Below are 21,931 nucleotides of genomic sequence, written 5' to 3'. Positions count from 1 at the left end.
GCTCCCTGTGCTAACTAAAGACAGAAGAGGGCATCCCAGGAGAGAGCGAGCTCCCTGTGCACTAAGAAGAGAAGAGGGCGTCCCAGGAGATGGTGAGCTCCCTGTGCACTAAGAAGAGAAGAGGGCGTCCCGGGAGAGAGCGAGCTCCCTGTGCACTAAGAAGAGAAGAGGGTGTCCCAGGAGATGGTGAGCTCCCTGTGCACTAAGAAGTGAAGAGGGCGTCCCAGGAGATGGTGAGCTCCCTGTGCACTAAGGCGTTCAGAAGGGGCCGAATGGCTACAAGAGGGGAATTCTCTACATGAGCCTCAGGATTTATGTAGGAGCTGCATTAGATGAACTCCGAGATCCCCAGTAACTGTTAATTCGGCGCCTCTGTGGCACTGACTTATTGAGGTGACAGTTATACACAGAGGGAAGAGGAATCTGTGTTACAGCAGTCAGTTACTCCTCCAGTCTCCTAATGCTGGCAGAATGGTGGGGCAGGCATGCTGGAAGACTTGCTCAGGGGGTTTGTGATGAGTAGATCCTGAGCACAGAGGCTGGAGAACACATCAAAGCAAAGGGTGGAGAGGGCACCTGCTTTCATGGGAGCATCAGGGTGAATGAGTGCCCGCATTAGAGGGTGTCTAGTCTGCTTCCACATTTCTGGGCAAGGGCACTAAGCCTTTCAGGTCTCCAGGTGAAGCTCTCTCCAGGTTTGGGGAATGTGGAGAGAGTGAGTCCTGGAGGAAAGGCGAGGCTGATTCACCCCACTGGTGCTACCACTCCTGGGTCCCAGTGTCATTCCCCACAAGGGGATACCAGCATTCTCAGAACTCTTAAGAGCAAACCAAATAGTTTTTGTTGTTCATTTGTTTCAGTCATGTCAGACTCTTTGTGACCCTATTTTTGAGTCTTCTTGGCAAAGATACTGGAGTGATTTGCCATTTCCTTCCCCAGCTCATTTTACAGATGAGGAAACCGAGCCAAGCAGAGTTAAGTGACTTGCCCAGGGTCACACAGCTAGTAAATATCTAGGACCACATTTAACTCTTGTCCTCTAGACTCCCAGGCCAGCACTCTTTAAACTCCACCACCTAGCTGCCCTGTGTTCATTTTGTACATAGTTTGTATCTTCATATATTGGGCATCCCCAAAGTCTAAATGCAGTTTTAAGTTTTAGTAACTTCAGAAATGTAAATGCTAGAAACCTTTAAAGAACTCATTTGAAAGTTTAAGTATTTAAATGTCTTTGATATTTAGTTTTGTAGATTTTGAATAATTTAACTTGAATAAAACTTTGAAGCTTGTAAACATATTAAAAACCATTTGAAAGGTTAATTATTTAAAATTTAAAAATATTTTTTCTTATTAGAATTCAACATAATCACCCTCTTGTGGATTTTTTATAGTAACTTTGACCAGCTGCTGCTCAGCATCTGAAAGGATTACATTTGAAGTCCTTGCCTTGAGATCATCCAAAGAATGAGAATTTGATGCACACATGACAGTTTTTAACATGAACCCATGAGAAAAAGTCTAGTAGAGCTAGATCAGGGGGCTGAGGAGGCCAAGCAAGAGGACCTTCTTCAATGATCCACTGGACTGTGAAAGCGTCACCCAGACACTGACACACAGGCAATGCCCAAGGTGGCAGGGGGCTCCATCTTATTGACGTGAAAATGAAAACTTTATTATTCACAATTCACAAAACTAAGTAATTATCAAAGACATTTAAAGACTTAAACTTTCAAATTGCTTTTAAAAAATTTTGTAGAATTTATATTTTTGAAGTTATGAAAATTCAAGCTAAATTAAGACTTTAGGACCACACACACACACACACACACACACACACACACACACACACACACACACACACACACACACACACACACACACACACACACACACACACACCCATTACCCCGATAGAACATAAATTGAGGCCCTGAGGCCCTGCTTTTTCTTTGTATTCTTAGCACTTCGCCCTGTGGTACCTGGCCCATAGTAAATACTCAATAGGTGGTTGGTTGAATGCCTGATGAATTCCCCTCGACATTGATTTGAATACTGAGGATGTCTTCTCAGAGTCTAGCCAACTGTTCTCCTGGATTTTCTGGAGTTCTGATTGGGGGTGATTTGAGGTTGGACCCTTTTACCTCTGAGCACAGATGGCAGTTAGGGTGATACTTAGGTATCAGGCTTCTTGGATACAAAGAGAAGGGAATAACATGGAAATAAATCAGATAAATTGCCCATAGGTCTTAAGACAAAACTATGAAAGTAACTAAATCTCCTTTGTAATTTTTAAGGGAAATGGTGGAAAAGAAGTCATAGATACCTAATTCATTGCTCATGTCTTTATATTATTTTGACAGGTAAGAAGAGGAAGAAACCCTCGAAGTCTTAAAATCTTATTTTAGCTTATTTTTTCTTTTTAAAAGTTAATATTTTCCCCCCAATTACATGTAAAAACAAAATTTAAATTTTTTTTTCAAATTTTGAGTTCCACATTTTCTCCCTCCCTCCCCTTACCCTCAATTGAGAAGGCAAATAATTTGATATAGGTTATATGTGTGTAGTCATGCAAAACTCATTTTCATTTAAGTCATGCTGTGAAAGAAAATACAGACAAAAAACCCCAAGACAAATGAAGAAAGTAAAGCCAATAGTATCTTCCATGTGCATTCAGGCTCCACCAGTTCTTTCTCTGGAGATAGCACCTTTCATCATAAGTCTTTCAGAAATGTCTTGGATTGTTGTATTTCAGCTCATTTTTCACCAACAGAACAGAAAAGGAACAGATCGAGAGCTTACTAGGCTTAGTTTTGGAGAAACTGGGTTGCTTTGAACAATTAGAAGGTATTTTCCTTTGGGATTTTTTTTTAAATATAGTGTTTTCTTTAACAGGATACCCACTAGACAGATGTTGGGGGAATCTAGGGTTGTTATCTCTCTTGTTGCTGAGCCATATTTTGGTTATTTTAAGGTTTACAGAGGGCTTTAAATCTTTATTCTGGGAATTACCTTTTCCTGTTCTTATTAATGCAGCATTTCTGGATCTTTTTTTCCCCCATCAAACCCTGAGCAGACAGGGTTGCCTGGAGAGGTTGAGGGGATAGGGTACACATAGGGTCGGGGAGACACAGAAAGAACAAGAGTAAGAAGAGCAGAGGGGAATGGTCATGGCTCCTTCACACATCCAAAGGGATGAATGAGGAAGGCTACCAGTAAGCAAATGAGCCCTGTATTCTCAGATGGGGCAAAGAGAAGAGCTAGGGCATAACGCTGATGAGCTTCATAATGCCAGCCCTAGCGGCAGCCTCTCTGATACCAGAGCCTGATGTGTCTGTCAAGGTCCCTTAAGATGGCACTCATTTAGGACCCCTTTCTTGGCTGGAGTGCTGTCCAGGGTCCTGATGCTGGGAGGGGAGGCTGTCATCTGTTCCAGCCTCTGATTCTTTCAGCACCATTTTAAATATGTGGTGTTAGAGTTAGTTCTCAGTCAGCTGCTGAGAACTTCTAAGGACAAAATCAGCCTCAAACATGAGCAGCTGAGCCCTGGGCAAGCCACATGATCTATCTGCCTCAGTTTCTTCCCCTTTAAAATGGGGATAATAATAGCACCTACCTCCCAGGGTTATTGTGAGGATCGTGTGAGATAACATTTGTAAAGCACTTAGCGCTTACATAGCTGGGGTTACTTTGGGCAAGTCACTTGATTTCTCTCAGCTTTGCTTTCTTCATTTGTAAAATGCAGATAATAATAGCATCTAAATGAGCAGTTTGTTGTGAGGATGAAAAGTAGAGAATATTTGTAGAGTGCCTTGCAGACTTAAAGTGCTGTATAAACATGAGCTGGGTGAATTCTCATTCTGCTGGCTGCCCTTGAACGTTAGCCAAAGTTGAGCCCAAATGAAGGAAAGGTAGCCTATTTCGAAGACCATTGGCTACGTAGTTTACAGATGACTTGATGACAGTGGGGTCAGGGTTATCTACAGAGATTTTCATCTTTCCTCTCTGAGGGAAAGATACTGGGACTGGGGAGTAGAAAGAACCTAGGCCAGTGTTTCTTCAGAACACCAGATGGAAAGTCCCTGTACTTCCTTTCCTCCTCCTCCTCCTCCTCCTCCTCCTCTTCCTCTTCTTCCTCCTCATTTTTGCTGGCTCCAGCCCTTTGAATTTTGTCTCTTTCAGCAAAGAATGACTCCCCACCAGCTGTCTTTCTCATTTTTTTCCTGCAACCCAAGAATTCTCTGTAGGAGGGAGAGATTGCATTCTGGAAGCCATGGTCCCACTAGACTAATAAAAAGTTCCAAGGAAACTCACTTGTTTTGAGAACGTCATCCATGAGACTGACCACTTCTATAGATCACAAAACATCTTGCATCCTGTGGGATATGTGAATTTTTAAACTAGGTTAAAAGAATATGGTTTCCATTAAGAAGAATAATAGTTGGGACTACCAACCCAGGAGTGATTATGACATGCTGACCTTATACACTGAACATTTTTTTAGAAGTTGAATGTAACAGTTCAGTAAAGAGATGTATGTGTTTCTTGATTTTGTTTTTAGCAGCCTGACATCTATTTCTGCTTTCTGTTCATCTTGACAGGGTGTGCCTGGAGAAACTGGTATACTTGGTTACAGTGGAGTTCCTGGACGCCCAGGCTTGGAGGTTGGTCCAACACAGGATAATTTGCCATCAGTAGTGATGTTTTGGGGTTTTGCTTTATTTTTATTTTTGCTCTGTTCTGCTATTCTTTGAAACTTGAGTTTAGATAGCACTAGATCATTTTCTCCTAAAATTTTTTCTCCTAAATTTTTAAATCTAAATAAAAATGTCTTTGGGAATTCTTTCCATTGGTGCCTCCTGTGAAGGGGGAGGTGCAGCACATTTTTCAGGCTCTCTTGAAATTTACTGAAGCTGTGTTTATAAAGTCAAGTCAACAAGCATCTATTAAACACTATATGAGAGGCACCTTGCTAAGCCCTGGTGATACAAAGAAAGACAGAAAGCGTCCTTACCCTCATGGAGCTCCCAATATAAAGGAGGAGAACAACATGCAAATAACTACATAAAACTATACATACACATGTATATATGTATATTGAATGTGTATATGTATTGTGTGTGTTATGTAGGTGTATATATATCTTTGTCTACATATAATAAGTTAAAGATAATCTCATAGGGAAGGCATTGAGATAAAGGAAGACCCTGATCAGGTCAGGCTTCTTATAGAAGGTGCTATTTTAGCTGAGACTTGAAGAAAGCCAGGGAGACCATGGGGCAGAGATGAGGAGGGGCAGTGGTCAGACTTGGAGACAGTCAATGAAAACTCCAGAAGTCTGGCGATGGAGGCACACAGCAAGGAGTCCTGAAACACTGGGCTGCAGAGCACTTTGAGGGGAGTAAGAAGTAAGAAGACTAAGAAGGTAATCTATATCTTGAGGCAGCCAGATGGCTCATGAATAGAGTGCTAGGCCTGGAGTCGGGAAGAACTGAGTTCAAATTCAGCCTCAAATACTTACTAGCTATGTGACTCTAAGCAAGTCATTTAACCTCTTTTTGCCTTAATACATTGAAGAAGGAAGTGGCAAACCCTCCAGTATCTTTGCCAAGAAAACCCCGCGGACAGTATTGGTATGTTGTCCACAGAGTCGAACGTGACTGAACAACTGAGCAGCAATGTATCTGTATCCATCTGTCTCACGTGAAAGCTTCCCAGAATTTCCCATAAATTCCCTGGGAGAAAAAATGAGGCAAACAAGTTGTTTGGCTGTCTAGGGAGAGCTGGATTATGTAGCTTTCCAGGTAGCTTAGCTAGATTTGGGGTTTGCAGATAACTTTCTTTACAAGGATCTGAGCCTCACAGCACCTGGTGAGGCAGGGGGCTATTGCCTTCATTTTACAAATGTGAGGATGGAGGCCCTGAGACGTTCTGGCTGTGGGATCTAAAGGCAGAGGTCTCTTCCTCCTTCTGCTAAAAGTTCAGTTCTCTTTCAGTTGTACCACTGCCTCCCTTTGTTTCCTGTAAACAGAAGAACCTAAATTGGAAACTGAGGAAGCTCTGAATGAAAGCTTTTAACTGTACATCTTTCTTCAAAATACCAAATATCTTGGCTGTTAGTTTGATTACAGGTATTGAAAGGAAAAAAAATCCTGTAAGTAAATTTCACTATTGAGTTGAATTAATCTCTAGATTCCAAAACTCTGTAATCCCAAAGCCCTGCTAAATTAAACCTATGTGACTCTGGCAAATCTTTTTACCTTAATTTCTTCCTCCTGTGAAATACAGATATTGGATTTCAGGGGTTATTAACCTGGGGCAGAGGGGAGGGGTCTGTGAACTTGTTTAAAAATTTTTTTGATAACTGTATTTCAATATAATTAGTTTTCTTTGTAATTCTGTGTATTTATTTTATACATTTAAAAACAGTATTCAGAAAAGGGGATCTGTAACTTTCCATAGACTATAAAAAGGTTAAGAACTCTTGATCACTAAAGGTCTTCCTAATTCTGTGTCTTATGATCTTATGAGATCATTTACTGAAACTTTCAGACCAAATAATTATCAGCAAGAAAAAAAGTATCAGCATATGTGAACTGTATAGAATATTTGGTTAGGAATTATGTTTACTTTATTATTATTATGCTTAATTATGGGAAGAAACTAGAGGTTTTATAAAATAGACTTACATATGAGGACTAGTTTTGCTAAATGGTGCTTTTCCCCTCCCTCCTACCCTTTTTTCTTATTCTTTGTTATGAGGGATGGCTCCCCGGAGAGGGAAGGAGAGGAAAAGGGAGGCAAATTCTTGGAAATGAAGGTGGTATAAAAACAAACGATCTTCAAAACACTTAAAAAAAAAAAGAAAACCATTTATCAGCGTCATGTTAACTTTCTATCACCCCTCTCCACATCCTAACTCCCCTCTTTTTCACCTCACTGCATTACAGGGTTTTTTTGGGGGTGGTAACCATGCTTCTGATTCAAGGAGGAATAAAAAATACCTCTCCATAATTGTAACTTCTCTGTTGGGATGTAGCCATGCATCCCAATTTAGGGAGACAGTTGCCAATATTTCACCCAGCAGCCTCCTTGCCAAAATCAATGATGTTGAGACAAGAGAGGGGTTCATAGCAGCTCCATGGAAAAATAACGCTTTGAAAATCAATAAGGAAAAGAAAGTTAGTGAGAAAATGAGTGGCTCTAACTGCAGTACATTTTTGGTCTGGGTAGCACAAATTGACCTTCCTTGTTGCCACTGTGAACGTGACATCTCATCCTTTGTCCTTGACGTGTAAGGAGAAGTGTGATGTTCCTTCAAATGAGATGTTTCCTTTCTCAGTATTTAAGAAAAATTAGATTGAATTTTTCATGGCACACCAACAAAAGACAATAGGCCCTGGAAACAGGTAGAGGACAAATCCAAAAAGTTCACAAAACCTAGTGAGGGTTTGTTCTGTGTATATACTTTTAAGCCCATGAAGTAAGCATTTATTAAACTAGAAAAATCATGATCTGCACGGGAACTTAATTAACTAAGCATCATTTGGACCTAAAACCCCCTTTTCTCCTGTTTGCTCACATTGCTTGCTGCATATCTTTGAGTTAATTGTTCTACCATCATTGATAGCAGTGCAAGTCCCCTCTCCCCTTACTTCCTTAGCTCTTAGGTCCCCAGAGAGGCATATGCTACTACTTTCAGAGTCCTAGGGGTAACTCTTAGGTTCCTCCTTACTCTGTAATTGTTGAGCCCCTACCAGTGTTCTATTATCAGATTATCCAGCTGACTTAATTAACTCTTAACAAAGACATTCAATCCATAGTCAACGCAAAAAGAAAAATTATATAACATTTTCACCTATAAGCCTATTTCCCAAATAAACAGTGTCCATAGAAAGGGTGGGCACAAACTTGAATTACAATGGTTAATGAGGCTTATGTGGCCAAGGCAACTCACCTATCTAGCTAGAACTGTGGGCTCAATAGCCTTTCACCCATCTAAGTAGTTCTGTGTTCTATCAGAAAGAGCAGAAACCCTTAGCTTGGGATTTGTAGATGTTTCCCCAGTTCTCCTCTCTTGGTAGGACTGAGAGCTTTGTAGCTCGTAAGCAGCAAATGGTATTTGAAAGAGATATAGCTCCCCTTGTCACTGACCTCATCTTCAAAGTGATTGGTAGCATACACAGAAGTTTAGCTTATCTCCAGCCAGGCTCCGAAGTCTTCTCTTTGACCCCTCCTCAGCTCTTGGTTCATGGCTGGGTCTCCTCAGTGAAAGTCATTACTCTCACTGGTCATTTATTAAATCCTCACCTCTGCAGGCTAGGCCTGGGCTACTTCTAAAGCAATGGACATTTGCCTGATACACACAAAACAGTTCTGGGGGTCGGAGCTAGGAATCCAAGAGGCAGAGGTGAAGATACAGTGCATTCCAGGCACAGGCACACTGTACAAAGCCACAGAGGAGGGATGAGGTAATTTGGCTAGGATGTATGAGGAATGAAGGGAAGTGATGTGAACCCAGACAGGAACATTAGGGGCCGGTTTGTGAAGAACTTTAAATGCTTTTCTGTTTGGCCTCAGTCTTCCAGGGCCAAGGGCAGGCTCTATTTTGAAAGTCTTATAAACGGAAGAGCAGGATCACTCAGTTGTTGGTCATTCTTCAGTTACCAGGACCTTTGGAGTTGTGTTGGGGCATATAAGCCTTTTTGCAAAGTTAGCATCTCTTTTTAATTTTTGGATCAGGGTCCAAGAGGTGGACAAGGACCACCAGGAATGTTTGGACAGCAGGGCTCACGAGGAGACCAGGTGGGTTTGTAAAGGAGACTTCCCTATCCTCTCTCTCTTGAGGGACACTGGGTCAAAAGCCTTGGTGGATTCTAGAAAACTATAGTGCAGCCTGCCCAGTGGCTGATTCCTTGTTAGCCATCAAGCTGAGCTAGAAAGGAGACCAAAGGCCTGAACACAATGGGGTCTTGGAAGGGTGGCTCTGTAGAGCTATAGGATTCTTTCCTTGTTCTCACTTGTCTCCCATTAAGAAGGAATCTGGCCCCCAGGCAGTCAGTCTGTGAGTTGGGCCCAGTGCTAAGCCTCAGGCCTACAAAGAAAAGTTGTTAACAGCTTTTTTTAACCACAGTCCCTGCCTTCAAGGAGCTCACATTCTGGAGGTGGAGACAACTTTCAAGTAACTTTGTAAGGACCAGATATGTGGAAGGTAGATGGAAGGCCATCCCATAGGGAAGGTGCTGGAAGGGGCTAGGGACAAGTGCAAGATAAGGAACCTGGGGATGGGGGGTGGGGAGGGCTGGGGAACAATATTCCAGGAAAGGGGAGCAGCCAGTGGAAAAAGGAGAGTCACAACTGACTGTATTTCTTCCCACTTTTTCCCCCCTGTGATGTCCTATGACTAGATTAAATAAAAATTCATGCCTCAGTCTCCTGAATCTGGGCAGCATTAGGTATTTCCCCCCTCAAATAATGGGAAAGTGTTCCATTCCATTTCATATCTGTAGTGGGCATTTTTGGGCTGGACCCATTGATAGAGGGGCTCCCTAAGATGGAAGCCCCTCCATTAATGTGGATTGACAACTTCTGGTCTGCTAGACTAGTTGTCTAGAGCAGGGCTTCTTAAACTGCCTCCACTCACCACCCTTTCAGCGCTTCTTAAACCCTGAGGTTGCAACCCACGTTTTAAGAAGTGCTGGTCTAGAGCACTGAGAAGTTAAGGGACTAAAGGGGTGGGGGAAGGGGGTCATGTAACCAGTATGTGTTAGAGACTGGGCCTGATAACAATGACAATAGTGCCAGTAGTAGTAATCTCCATAAGAGAATGTTTCTTGTCCCTCCTGTAACCCAGGTTTGAACTGAACATCATACCTTTTTTTTTTTTAATACATTTATTATTTATTTTTAACATTCATTTTTGAAAAATTTTGAGTTCCAAATTCTCTCCCCCCTTCCCTCTCCTTCCATCCACTGAGAAGGCAAGCAATGGAATATCATTGTCGAGAGGTTTCAGTGGGTTAGATAATCAGGGGCTCCAGGCATGACTCTGCCTGTCTCTGGTGGCTCCTGAGTTCTAGAAAGGCTACGGAAATAAATGCAGTCGCCATATGCCATCTTTGCAGCAGAGCCCACAGGGTCAGTTAACAGATGAGCTGCAGCTCAGTCTTCATATGATCTTGCTGGTCTTACGTGGTCCATCTCTTTCAGGGGCCCCCTGGGCCGCAGGGTCCACTTGGTCCGAAAGGGGGCGCTGGGCCAAGAGGGATGAAGGTGAGTATCAGCTGTAGTCTTCCCAATTTGCTCATTAGCAAAGCAGTTTGTTGTTAAACTTATTTGACAGTTTCTCCTCTTGTCTACTGTATAGACTGCTCCGAACACGGGTTACTAACTAGACTGGCCTTTTCTATAAGAAGCAGAGGGATTGATAGTCTTATAGCCACACAGAAATAGATGTGTGCATATGTATTTATCAATCAATAAATAAGCATCTATTAAGAGGGAAACTGTTCTAGGCAAAAAGGTGGGAAGGTGGGGTAGAATGTTGGGCCTGGGGAATAACCAGCTTGGCCTCATAAGTGGGGCAGTCCCAACAGGAAGGGTTTCAAATACCAGAGGAAGGTTGGGGGAGGGGGCTGGGCTTCAATGTGAACATTTGTACATCTTGGAAATCAACAAACTCTACAAATCAGGGCTCAATTTACTGTTTTGTTGATTAATGGAGAAAATGTGAATTATGCAACATAAGCCCCAAAGTGGGTCATGCATTAGCTTTTTTATTTTTAAACTCCAAGAGAGCCAATTATTAAACAGTTATCAGCACACCTTTGGTTGGAATTTTAGTTGTACATCCATTTAGAAGTATACATATGCACGTGTGTATACATATGTACAGGATAGGGACTCTATTACACACCAGTGCCTTTATGTATAGCTATATAATTTAAATGAAAACATATACATCTATACATGTATATGTGTGTATGTGCACATATATAATCTATGACATATATAGAATATATAGACATATATGTATATAACCAGTAAACATTGAAACTAAATTCTACATTTACAACCATCGGCAAGAGATAGATTTCTCAATCGACACTGTATACTATATTTCTATCTAGGTATACTCATGCCTTTAAAAAATTTTTTTTCAGTGATTTTATCAGTATAAGGAATTAAAAATGAGGAATCTTCTATTAATGCAAATCAAACTCTGCAACTGGGAAGATATATATGTATGTGTATGCATAGGCATATATAGCATAGATATGTACATAAATATGGAGATATAAGGGGTGTCCCAAAAGTCTTAGAGCAGTTTTAATTTTGATAAAATACACATTCTATACATACATATCTAGATATCTGTATACATATAATGTATAAATGCATATATGCATGCCTGTATAAATGTGTATGGATGTAAATGTTCCATCTATATGTGTAGATGTGCACAGATATAATTTATGACATATTTAGAGTATATGTGTGCACAATTGGTACATAAATACATACACACCTATATATATGTGAAATATAGTAATGACTGTCACTCCATTAAAGTTCTACTCCATTTATTCATTGTACTTCATTATGGTATACAGGTGATCCCATGTTCTAAAAGACAATTATGTTAACAGAGAAGATCTAGCAGGTTCTACAAAGTATGAGCCCAATTATATACCTGCCATCTGAGGCTTAGCATAACTTATATCGGGCTCAGCCTCGCTTTCCTCTCCCAAGCCTGTGTGTGTGTGTGTCTGGGGGGGAGACAAGTGTATTTGATATGTAGCCATTGGCAAGATGAAATATACCAGCGTGCGAGGTTGGACCATAAGAGAAAATTAATTTTGTGTTTAATTTCTGTTGCCAAAGGGGGAGCTTGGTTATCCAGGAGAAAATGGCGCAGTGGGACCAGAAGGACCAAGAGGGCAGCCTGTGAGTCTCATTCTTCTGTTTCTGAATCTTGGACCGCCTTCACAGATAAACACATTTCTCATTTGTTTCTTTCTGGGCATCCTTAATCTCATCTTCAGTAAATGACTTCTTAAACTACGAGTCACTAATCTGTCACAGTTAACCTTGAGGATCAAACCACAATGAGAATATTAAAACATTGGGAGATGCCTTCTTTTTTTCCCACTTCTCACAAAAATCCTTCTACTCAAAATACAATCAACCTTCCCTGATCCTCCTTCCTGTTGACTTGCACTGTTACTCACTGGTGCTGACTTTAAAGTGTCTCACTTGAAATGGTTACTTCCCAGAATTTCTGTGGGTGAAATTCTCCAAAATCCATAATTTAGACCTAGGGAGTAGTAGTAGTAGTGAGTACTCATGCCACGTCTTACACTCGGAGAAGATTTAGTGTCGTGTTTTTGGACCTCTTTCTCATCAGCCATGCCAGAGAACTCAGCTTTAGCTTTCTTTGTCCAGCACAGTAAGGGCACAGCCCCTTCTGGGTCTCTCTCACTTTTCTTAGTTCCCTCTTTGTCTCTGGCTTCCCAGATAAAAATGGACTGTGATTTCTGGTCCTCTGTCTTTCTTATGTTCAGGAAAGATACAGATGTGCACAGTTGTATCACATTTCCCCAGTGTTTACTTTTTCTCCATCTTGGCAGGATGAAGAGAGAGAATTTGGTACTCAAATTTTTCAAAAATGAATGTTAAAAATAAATGACTTGTAAGCTTGTTTTTAGTAGTCTGGTCATGTCCAACTCTTCTTGACCCTGTATGGAATTTTCTTGGCAAAGATATTAGAATATTTTGCTGTTTCCTTCTCCAGGGGATTAAGGCCGATAGAGGTTAAGTGACTTGCCTAGGGTCACACAGCTAGTAAGTGTCAAAGAACAGCTTTGAATTCAGCTCTTCCCTGTTCCAGGCCCAGCTCTCTAGCCCCTGTGCCACCCAGCTGCCTCCTTGTAAGCTAGGGGGCGTTATAGGCAGATTACTGTACTTAGAATCAGGAAGACTTGAGTTCAAATATTCCTGTAGACAACTGTGTGATGGTGGGCAAGTCACTTCGCTCCTTATTGTTTTCCTTTGTAAAATAAGGAGATAAGACTCAGTGATCTCTAACATCTTTTCCCCATCTAGAACTCTAATCCTAAATCAGCAAATTTCTTTATTGTTTTGTCCTGTGGAAAGGCAGAGCTTTTGTTTGAAGATACCATTTGGATCTTCTTATATAGTCCAAGGGTCCTGTCTGAAGACTAGAGACTCTTTGGCTCCCTAGTAATTATTTTTTATCTCAAAGAATCCCTTCATTCCCTAGCATGAAGCTAGGTATTAGGCATGTAGCTTCCATCATGGAACCACTAAGATTCCTTGCCTGGAGATTAAGGTGTCAGAGTGACCTCATTGACTTTCTACTTTTGTCTTCTTAGGGTATAGATGGCAATGATCTCTATGGCCATCCAGGAAGAAAAGGAGCTAAGGTAAGTTCAGATTATTAATTTACTCTGAATCAGAGGCTGTCTCTTCCTTGGAGGCAAGAGCGACCCAATTTAGCACCCAGGCTGATGACCACATCCTGTGGATGACAAATCAATAGACCAAAACCAATACTATTTTCTCTTAAAATTTAGTTTCCAAATTTCCCTTTTTCTAAAAGTTAGTAACAGAAATGACAAAGGGTGTGGTTGGTTGCTTTCACTGAGGGTTCTTTTGGTCCCCAGGATTGACCACAGTCAGCTGGATTTGTGGCTTTGGAGATCATGCTTCTAGTCCAACTCATTCACTTTACAGATGAGGAAACTGAGATCTAGGAAGTTGAAGAGACTTGCTCAAGGTCACATAGCTATTCAACAGTGAAGCTTGAACTAGAGCATGAGCCTCCTGACTCCTTCTTTCTACCATCTTGGAAATCTCATTGTCCTCCAGTGGAGAGCTAGTTTAGTGAGGCATCCTGGACGGAATCCAAGTCAACGAGCTATTTATGGAGACTAGACTCCATGAGTTCTTGATTTGAGAGCTGGAAAGGAGCTTAAAGACCACAGATTCCAATCTCATTCAGACCCTGTGGTCATTGGCCAGTAGAATCCTATGGATTTTTTAGACATCATGTGAGACTCCTGGTAAAGGGCCATCACTCTCCCTTATGCTTCTAAATTTGATATTTGACTTATCCTTGCTCACTATTGGATCAGGCCTGAGGTATCTAGGGAAAAAACATTCTAATGAACAGCACTGGATAGACATCAGGTTGAAGGAGGGAAATTTTTTAAAAATCATTTGAAAATTATCTTATCTTGAATTGTATAAATGAAATATGGTCTCTTAGGAGCGGCAGAAGATGAAAGCTCTCCGTAGTTGTTTATCCTGGCAATGGTGTCCTGTTTGTTCACTCAATTAAGAAATGTTTCACCTTTTTCCCTTGAAGAATTTCATAACAAAGGCTTAATTCAAAAGATATTAAGTCAAATTTCTTGTTGTCTTTGATACTAGGGAGAGCCTGGCTTCCCTGGATTCCCTGGTGTACAAGTAAGTCAGCTGGCTTGTGGGGAGGCAGCACATTTGTTGTTGGATAGCTCTTTGACCCCTTCATTCTCAGGAATCCGGCTTTAATCTCTAAAGGGGGAAGATGGTGACATGGGCCAACCAGGAAACCAAGGAGTGAAGGGATTTCCAGGAAGAAGGGTAAGCCTCAGAGGACTTGGTCCGTGCTCTTGGCTGTCTGCCATGCAGTATACAGAGACCACACAGAGGATCCTTTAGGCTTTGAGTCTTATCACCATCTTGGATGACCTTCACCAGCCATGCTCCAATTTCTCAGTGTCCCTCTAAAATGTGACCCCATAATTAAACACAATATTCTGGGTGTGCTCTGGCCAGGGCGTCTGACCTGGAGACCTGACTAGGTTATCACCTTGGGGCTATTTTCTCAGGCTCTTCAAATAGATTCCCTTAGCTAGGAGGAGATCCCTGCTTGATGGTCATAGCTCCTCTTTGCAAGTGTATTCTACCCTTACAGGCCTCACTGGGTCCTGATCATCTTTTTAGATCTGTTTCAAGGAAGTCTGGGTGTTTTTATTGAAAGGCAAAACTTGCGACACTTTCATTCTCTACACACCAGCAGGGGTTGATCCACAGGATTCCTTTTCTCTAAAAATCCTTAGACTTTATATCAAGCTTATTAGCCTAGGTTTGCAAAGATATAGTGGGGCTTTCAGTACTAGGGGCTGGGAGTAGGGGAGACGGTTTCTGAAAAGATAATAAAGGTGGTACCAAAGGAGACAACATTTAACTTTGGTTTGATTCTCTTTAGGGAAATTCTGGCTTGCCCGGGCCGTGTGGATCACCAGGAGATCCAGGGCCACCTGGACCAGTGGTAATGTTTCATTTAGGTTATCCTTTAGTGTAATAAATACTGAATGCAGGAAGCCTATTATCTGATAAGACATTTCCAAGAGCAGCCATACTCCTTGCTCCCCATTGTCGCTTCCAAAAATCGGCCTGTTGGGCCCTAGAGATACTGAGTTAGCTCCAGAGCTGAGCATGGGGGTTGGTGAAGGGGCAGAGTCTGCTCTAATCCTGATGCTGCATTCAAAGAACCCATATTGTCTCGTATCCCAGCATACACCAGATAGAGGCAAGGGAGCGGAGAGGAGGGGACAGCGTACAGTGACATGGGGAGTCCAGCCTTCTTAACCTTGGGCTCTCTTCTCTGCAGGGCACCAAGGGATCAAAGGGCTTGTCAGACATGACGGTGAGTGACAGTCTTGGTTTTGAATTTCATTCTGTCCCTTGAGCATCTGTTTGGTTGCCCAGCAGAAGCGGTTGGCTTTTACTCATTACAGATTAGCTTATCTCCCAGAAAGATTTCTCAGTTTCTCTCATTATGACTTATTCTACAATGAAAAAGACTACAGGTTCCTTCATGGATATGATATGACGCACTTTGTTCCTAAAAAACTAAGTGTACAGTGGGTGTTTTGGGGATGAGGTTTATTGTTTATGTAGAGATTTCAACCCTTCAATGTTTCTTGACTGGATTGGTGTGGTCAGCTCTTCACAGAGGCATATCATAGCCCAGTGGAAACATAGTAGTCAGCCTTGGGGGTTATTACAAACACCCCCCCATCACCTAGGGATGAGCCTCTCCAGCCTTCTCTGGGCAGAGTTACAAATAGCAGACATGCTGCCCAACTCTGAGCCCATATTGGAAATGTGCTGGGGAGTGGGGAGAGAGGTGGGGGGTGAGGCCTGGCTATTTAGATAAAGGTGGCATGAAAGATACCCCCGCCATTTTATCTAACTATAGTAGTTACTTGTATTTGTGTGGGTATAACACTAGGGGGCACTGTATAACTACATTAGGATAGAATGGAAGCAAAACTGGAGCCCTAACTGAAGCCCCTCATCCTCACCCACCCAAACTGCCCCAAGGGCTGTCAGCAGGTTGGTAATAATGGAAGTCAGTCTATTATTAGCCTTAGGGAGACAAGGGCATGTCCCTTTGAAAGTTCTGCCTTGGGAAGCTGACACTAAAGACTATCCCAGATAAATGGCTTATCATATGTGCCCCCAGTTAGAGATTCTCTAACACTGGACCAGGGATTGGGCTCACAGCCTGATGGTCGAAGGAAAGCCTCTTGGGTGCTCAAGCTACCCACGCTGGTCATACTGCAAGCAAAAGGACATGAGGAAATATAGGATTTGGGTCAGCCATGGATGATGCTTAGCCAAGACCTGGACCAAGAGGAGAGGAATAAGCCCTTAGAGGAGTGCCAGTCCTGAGGAGGAGGACGGGCAGTGGTTCTGTGGTTCCCTTAACCCATTGGCTTTTACCAGATTCTGACCACATGGCAAGATGCTCCTCTCATATACTCTCAGTAGTCCCCATGGTCTTTCTTCTTCTCCCAGTGGTCTGAGAAGGGGAACTGTCTTCCTGGGTCACCATCTTTGTTAAAACTGGGCCCAGCCTGCCTCACAGGACCCCTGCCATGCCACCCTCTCCATTTTCTCTGCTCCCTCACTGGCCTATGATAATGTGAGCAATCATCCCATCCAGACTCCGAGCTGCATTTCTCATGGGACCTTCTTGTGCATATGGCCGGTGATAACCTTGGTGGAAGGGATTCTTCCTGAGGAAATCCCCCTCAGTAATTCAGGAGCAGTCTTAGAGACTTGCCTGAGGGCACAGAGAGGTGAAGTAACTCGTATGAGATCTGCCAGCCAGGCTGTAGCAGAGGCCCTCCTTGATCCCAGGTCTTTCTGACTCTGCTCATTAGATCTCTCTCACTGGCGGTATTAGGTGGCGCCATAGTACATAGAACGCTGGCACTAGAGTCAGGAAGACTCCTCTTCCCGAGTTCAAGCCTGGCCTCAGACACTTATGAGGTGTGTGATCTTGGGCAAGTGACTTCCCCCTGTTTGCCTCAGTTTCCTCATCTGAACTGGAGAAGGAAACGGCAAACCACTGCAGTATCTTTGCCAGGAAAACCCTAGGTGGGGTCACAAGGAGGTGGACCTGACTGAAGAAAAGCGAAAAGCAGAACTGTGGGTATTATTGTATCCATTTTATGGATGAGAAAAGTGGAGCTTGGAGAAGCAGCATGATACAGTGGAAAGGAAAAAAGACCTGCATTCTAATCCTGGCTCTGTCATTGGCTACCTGTGCAAACTTGGGCAAGTCATTAAACAGCTTTATGGAACATGAAGGAGTTAGATTAGCTTTCCTTGAAGGACCCTTCTAATTCTAAAGCTCAAGGTGAAGTGCCTTGATCATGATTCTGAATAAGTATCAGAGAGTCAGAAGCCTAGGGTTTGAACTCTGGCATTTCTACTTCCTACTCTAGCCTCAGTTTCCTCACCTGTAAAATGAGGGGGATACCTTAGGTGACCTCTGAAGTCCCTCACTGTTCCACATCTGTGCCCTCATGATAAAGAAGGCACAGGACAACAGGGCTTTATCGGCAGTGGAAGGTAGTGGGCAGAGTGATGGTGGGAGGAAAGGAAGCAACGTCATTTGCTGAGAGCTAGTCATGGCTCTCCATGGGACTGTTCTAAGAAGGGCAGGGCATTAACAGGGATACCATCTTGGAAGTCAAAGAACTGAACTGTCCTGATGTCCAGGAGTGATTCCTCTGTGACCTCAGCCTTAAAGAAGCTAGGATTGAGGGGAGAGGAGGAACAAGATAGGACAATTTATGGTCCATGGGAGATAAAAATTATCTTTCTTCACATTAGTAAAAACTATTAAGGTTATAAAATAATTGTAACATAGAGTCTGGAGATACAGATGTGATGTGACAGTCTTGAGAGTCAATAGGGGACAGTGGAGAGGGAGCCAGCCTCAAACTCGAGAAGACCTGGGTTCAGGTTTTGGCTCTGGCACCTAAGACTGTGTGTCCCTGTCCAAGTCACTTACCTGTCAGAGCTCCAAGGACAGGAGTGTCAAACTCAAATAGGAAGGGATTCCTGACTCAGGAAACCACAAATCAACATTATCTATGTTGTATTGTAATTTTGCTTTGTAAAACATTTCCCCATGGCATTTTAATCCAGTTCTGGGCACACTTGGGAGTTTTACTACCATGTAAGGGGTGGGGGCAGGGTTTGACAGTTCTGTCAGTGGCAGGGAGTTTGCCTCTAGGCAGTTCTCTTAGGCCAGATGTGTCAAACACATTGCCAGTAGGCCTAGGGAACACTCTCCGGTGTAATAACCTAGACCAGATTTAAATTTGATTGGGAAATAGTTAATGAAATAAATCAAAATATGCTGTGACATAGATAACATTAGTTTATGGTTTTCTAAGTCAGTATGTGGGCTGTGGAGTCATTTCTGTTTGAGTTTGATGTTGTTGTCTTCAGCTGTAAGTTGCAGAAATGGTGTGCCCTGTGCTAGGAGAGGGAGTTTCTGCACCTGGGAATTCTCTATCCCAATGAAACTGCCCATAGCATCCCTATTCCCATTCCTACACAACCTTAGAATTCTCTGCAAGAAAAAAACTGACTCTGGACATTGATACTGTTATGAAATATTTCTCAACTCTTATAAATCACTTATATTTTCTGCTTTGGTAACTTTCTTTTGCTCCTTTCCCTTGAACAGCCTTGTGACATTGTTGACTTCACACAAAAAAACTGCCGTGAGTAGCCTAACCTCTTGCTGGTCTCTCTGGGTAAAGCTGCACATTCCCTGCTTGACTTGAGGGGCCCATAGCCCTGTGACAGCTTCAGTAATGATACCTGTGTCCCCTGCTCCCAGCACAGTGCCTGGCGTATTGTAGGGGCTTCGTAAATTCTTGTCGACGGCTATCTACCCAGGTAGTCCCTCAGCATTTGATTTGACTGAAGCTCCAGAAGGCATGACTCTTGATGGAAAAGCCATAAAATGAGAACAACACCGTGACTTCAGTCCTCCTCTTACCAGTCACAAAGCTGTTCCAGCCATACACTGTGTCAGAATGGAGAACAAGCCCAGCACTGGGGCTTGACTCCTGGACCGCTCATGGGCAGGCTTCACATCCTGTGCTTGGCAGGCCGTCCTCCTGGATTTCCTAAAGTGGCAGACATTTATGTTGTACCTTAAAGTTCGCAGTGCTCTCTGTGTCTTTGTGTCATAACAATCCTGTGAGGTAGACGCTGGAGAGACGATTATCCTTATTGAGTGGCACCAGAGAGGAAACTGAGGCTCAAGCACCTGGCCTCGTGAGAGAGCCAGTGAATGGAAGAAATGGGATTTGGACTCTGACCATATCTATTCTGAACTTAGCACTTTATTCACTAAGGCATTTGGCCTCTTATTTACCATAGAGTTTTATAAACACTTTAATAAGGAAAATCGAAGTTTATTCTTCAGTAGAAATGAATGCCATCTTGCTTGGATGAATGGATGGATATATATATATGCATAAGTATATATGCATACATATACACATGTGTGTGTACACACATAAATATACACAAATGCACACACACATATATAGTATATATACATTATATGGATATGTGTATATCTATAAGTTGAAAATTCATTTATCCTTAACCTTGTTGTAGCATCAGTCTTATTCCCAGACTACTTTGGTCACATGATAAATGTCCACTTTTGTTATTAATCATCCATTCATTCAAAAAGAATTTGTCAAGTGCCTACTTCATACATGACACTCTGTTAGACGTTGGGAATTCAAAGACAAAACTAGTCCTTGCCCTTATGGAGTTTCTATTCTAGAGGTAGAAGACAGCATGCCAGATAAGTCAATACAGAATAATTTGGTAGAAGGGGCACAGTAACAATGAAAAAGACCAGGAAAGGCCCTCAGGTAGCTGTTGATACTGGTGCTGAGCCTTGCAGGGAGTCAGGGACATCGAGATTCAGAGAAGAAGAGGAACAAACATGGGGGAAAACTTGGCAAAGGTTGGGAAGTGGGAGACAGGATGTCATGTGCAGGGCACAACAGGTAGGCTGATTGTGCTGGACCATAGACTGTGAGAAGGAGATTAATGGAAAATCAATCTGGAAAGATAGGTTGGAGACAGGGGGGAGCCATGGAAGCATCTTGGGCAGGGGAATGGAATGATTAAGCCTTTGCTTTGGGTCTTTTCCATTCTGCAACTGTTGTGGAAGATGGATTGGAGTAGGGAGGAGCTTATACTGCAGGATATATTTATCTTGTCAAACTTCTATTTTTCCCAGGACCAGGGCTAGTTAACTTTTTCCCCTGACAAATAGGTTTGATTTATATGCCCTTAACCTTCTCCCTTGCCTTATCACTTTCTAGTCTGCTATTGTTTAAAGACACCTTAGAAGGAGTTCCTCTTTTCTTGGGGCCATCTGCCTTGTATAGTCCAAGTCTAACTCTGAGAAGTTAGATTTTATGGCCACAAAGACTCCTGTGAAGAGATGTTTCTTTGGTTTCCTGCTGAAAGCATAGAACGTAAAAGAGATGTTTTTGTTTAAATACCAATTATGCCATTTTTTCCTCTTTTTCTTCCTTTCCTTTCCAGCTTGTTCATCACGTAAGTAACTTTGTGTATTCTTTCTTACTTACAAACATGGAATTTTCAGAGCTGTTATTGATTTCTTAGTTATTTATTATTCTTTGTTTTCAAGATAAAGCCAAATGTCCAGCATTCCCAACTGAGGTGGTCTTTGCTCTGGACATGTCTGATGGTGTTACAGAGTCAGAATTCGAGAGAATGAGAGACATTTTGCTGACACTGCTAAGAGGGATGAGCATCAGCCAAAATAACTGTCCAATAGATGCCCGGGTGGCCATCATTTCATACAGCACCAAAATACATTACGTGGTTCGCTTCTCAGACTTTCAGAATAAGAATCTCCTCCTCCAAGCCATCAGGAACATACCATTGGAGCAGTCCTTGGGCCAGCGGGACCTTGGCAGTGCCCTGAGATTTGTGGCAAGAAATGTCTTCAAACGTATTCGTAATGGCATCCTCATGAGGAAGGTTGCCATATTCTTTGTGGCAGGCCCATCCTCTGATGTTGCTTCTGTCAACACAGCCATGCTGGAGTTCAGCGCCCTGGACATCATTCCCACTATTATTGCCTTCAGTGACGATCCCCTGATACAACATGCCTTGTCAGTAAGTTGTTACTTGACATGCTCTTAGGAATAGATTGGTGGTTAGAAAGGGGCCTTGATGCAGACTTAGGAAGATTTGGAACACCAGGGTTTTGTACAAGGAAACTTGGAACACATAGCAAGGCATTAAGCAAGTCAACTTTATTGAGGGGATGTTTTCATCATATGAAAATCAATCAGGGAAGAAAATAGAAACAGGTTGGGCCTGCTTGGAATGGGGCACCCTCCCAAACCAGCAAAGTCTGTGGGTTTTGGTCAAGTTCTTCTCTGGGACCAACAGGACCAGATATTAGGGAAAAGCAGTGAGGACTTGGGGCCTGGTGATTCTTCATGCTACTGGGACGAGGGAAGACTTTGGGGACTAGAGATTAATT

General features: G+C 42.6%; 1 protein-coding gene across 1 annotated transcript in view; it reads left to right on the top strand.

The window, feature by feature from the left end:
- Window positions 1-21,931, top strand: part of LOC138161569 (collagen alpha-4(VI) chain-like) — a 168,409-nt gene that overhangs the window by 65,982 nt on the left and 80,496 nt on the right. Inside the window, exons 22-31 of the mRNA XM_069088300.1 lie at window positions 10,207-10,269; window positions 11,881-11,943; window positions 13,392-13,442; window positions 14,452-14,487; window positions 14,581-14,643; window positions 15,272-15,334; window positions 15,677-15,712; window positions 19,061-19,097; window positions 20,959-20,970; window positions 21,065-21,558. Of these exons, the coding sequence (XP_068944401.1) occupies window positions 10,207-10,269; window positions 11,881-11,943; window positions 13,392-13,442; window positions 14,452-14,487; window positions 14,581-14,643; window positions 15,272-15,334; window positions 15,677-15,712; window positions 19,061-19,097; window positions 20,959-20,970; window positions 21,065-21,558 (918 nt within the window). The remainder of the gene's footprint in view (window positions 1-10,206; window positions 10,270-11,880; window positions 11,944-13,391; window positions 13,443-14,451; window positions 14,488-14,580; window positions 14,644-15,271; window positions 15,335-15,676; window positions 15,713-19,060; window positions 19,098-20,958; window positions 20,971-21,064; window positions 21,559-21,931) is intronic.

Source organism: Petaurus breviceps, unplaced genomic scaffold, assembly GCF_028583685.1.
Source record: "Petaurus breviceps papuanus isolate PSGF00001 unplaced genomic scaffold, PetGlider_PUasm1.0 185, whole genome shotgun sequence".
Taxonomy (NCBI): Eukaryota; Metazoa; Chordata; class Mammalia; order Diprotodontia; family Petauridae; genus Petaurus; species Petaurus breviceps.
The sequence above is the reverse complement of the archived record's forward strand: the minus strand, read 5'-3'. Positions and strand labels throughout refer to the sequence as shown.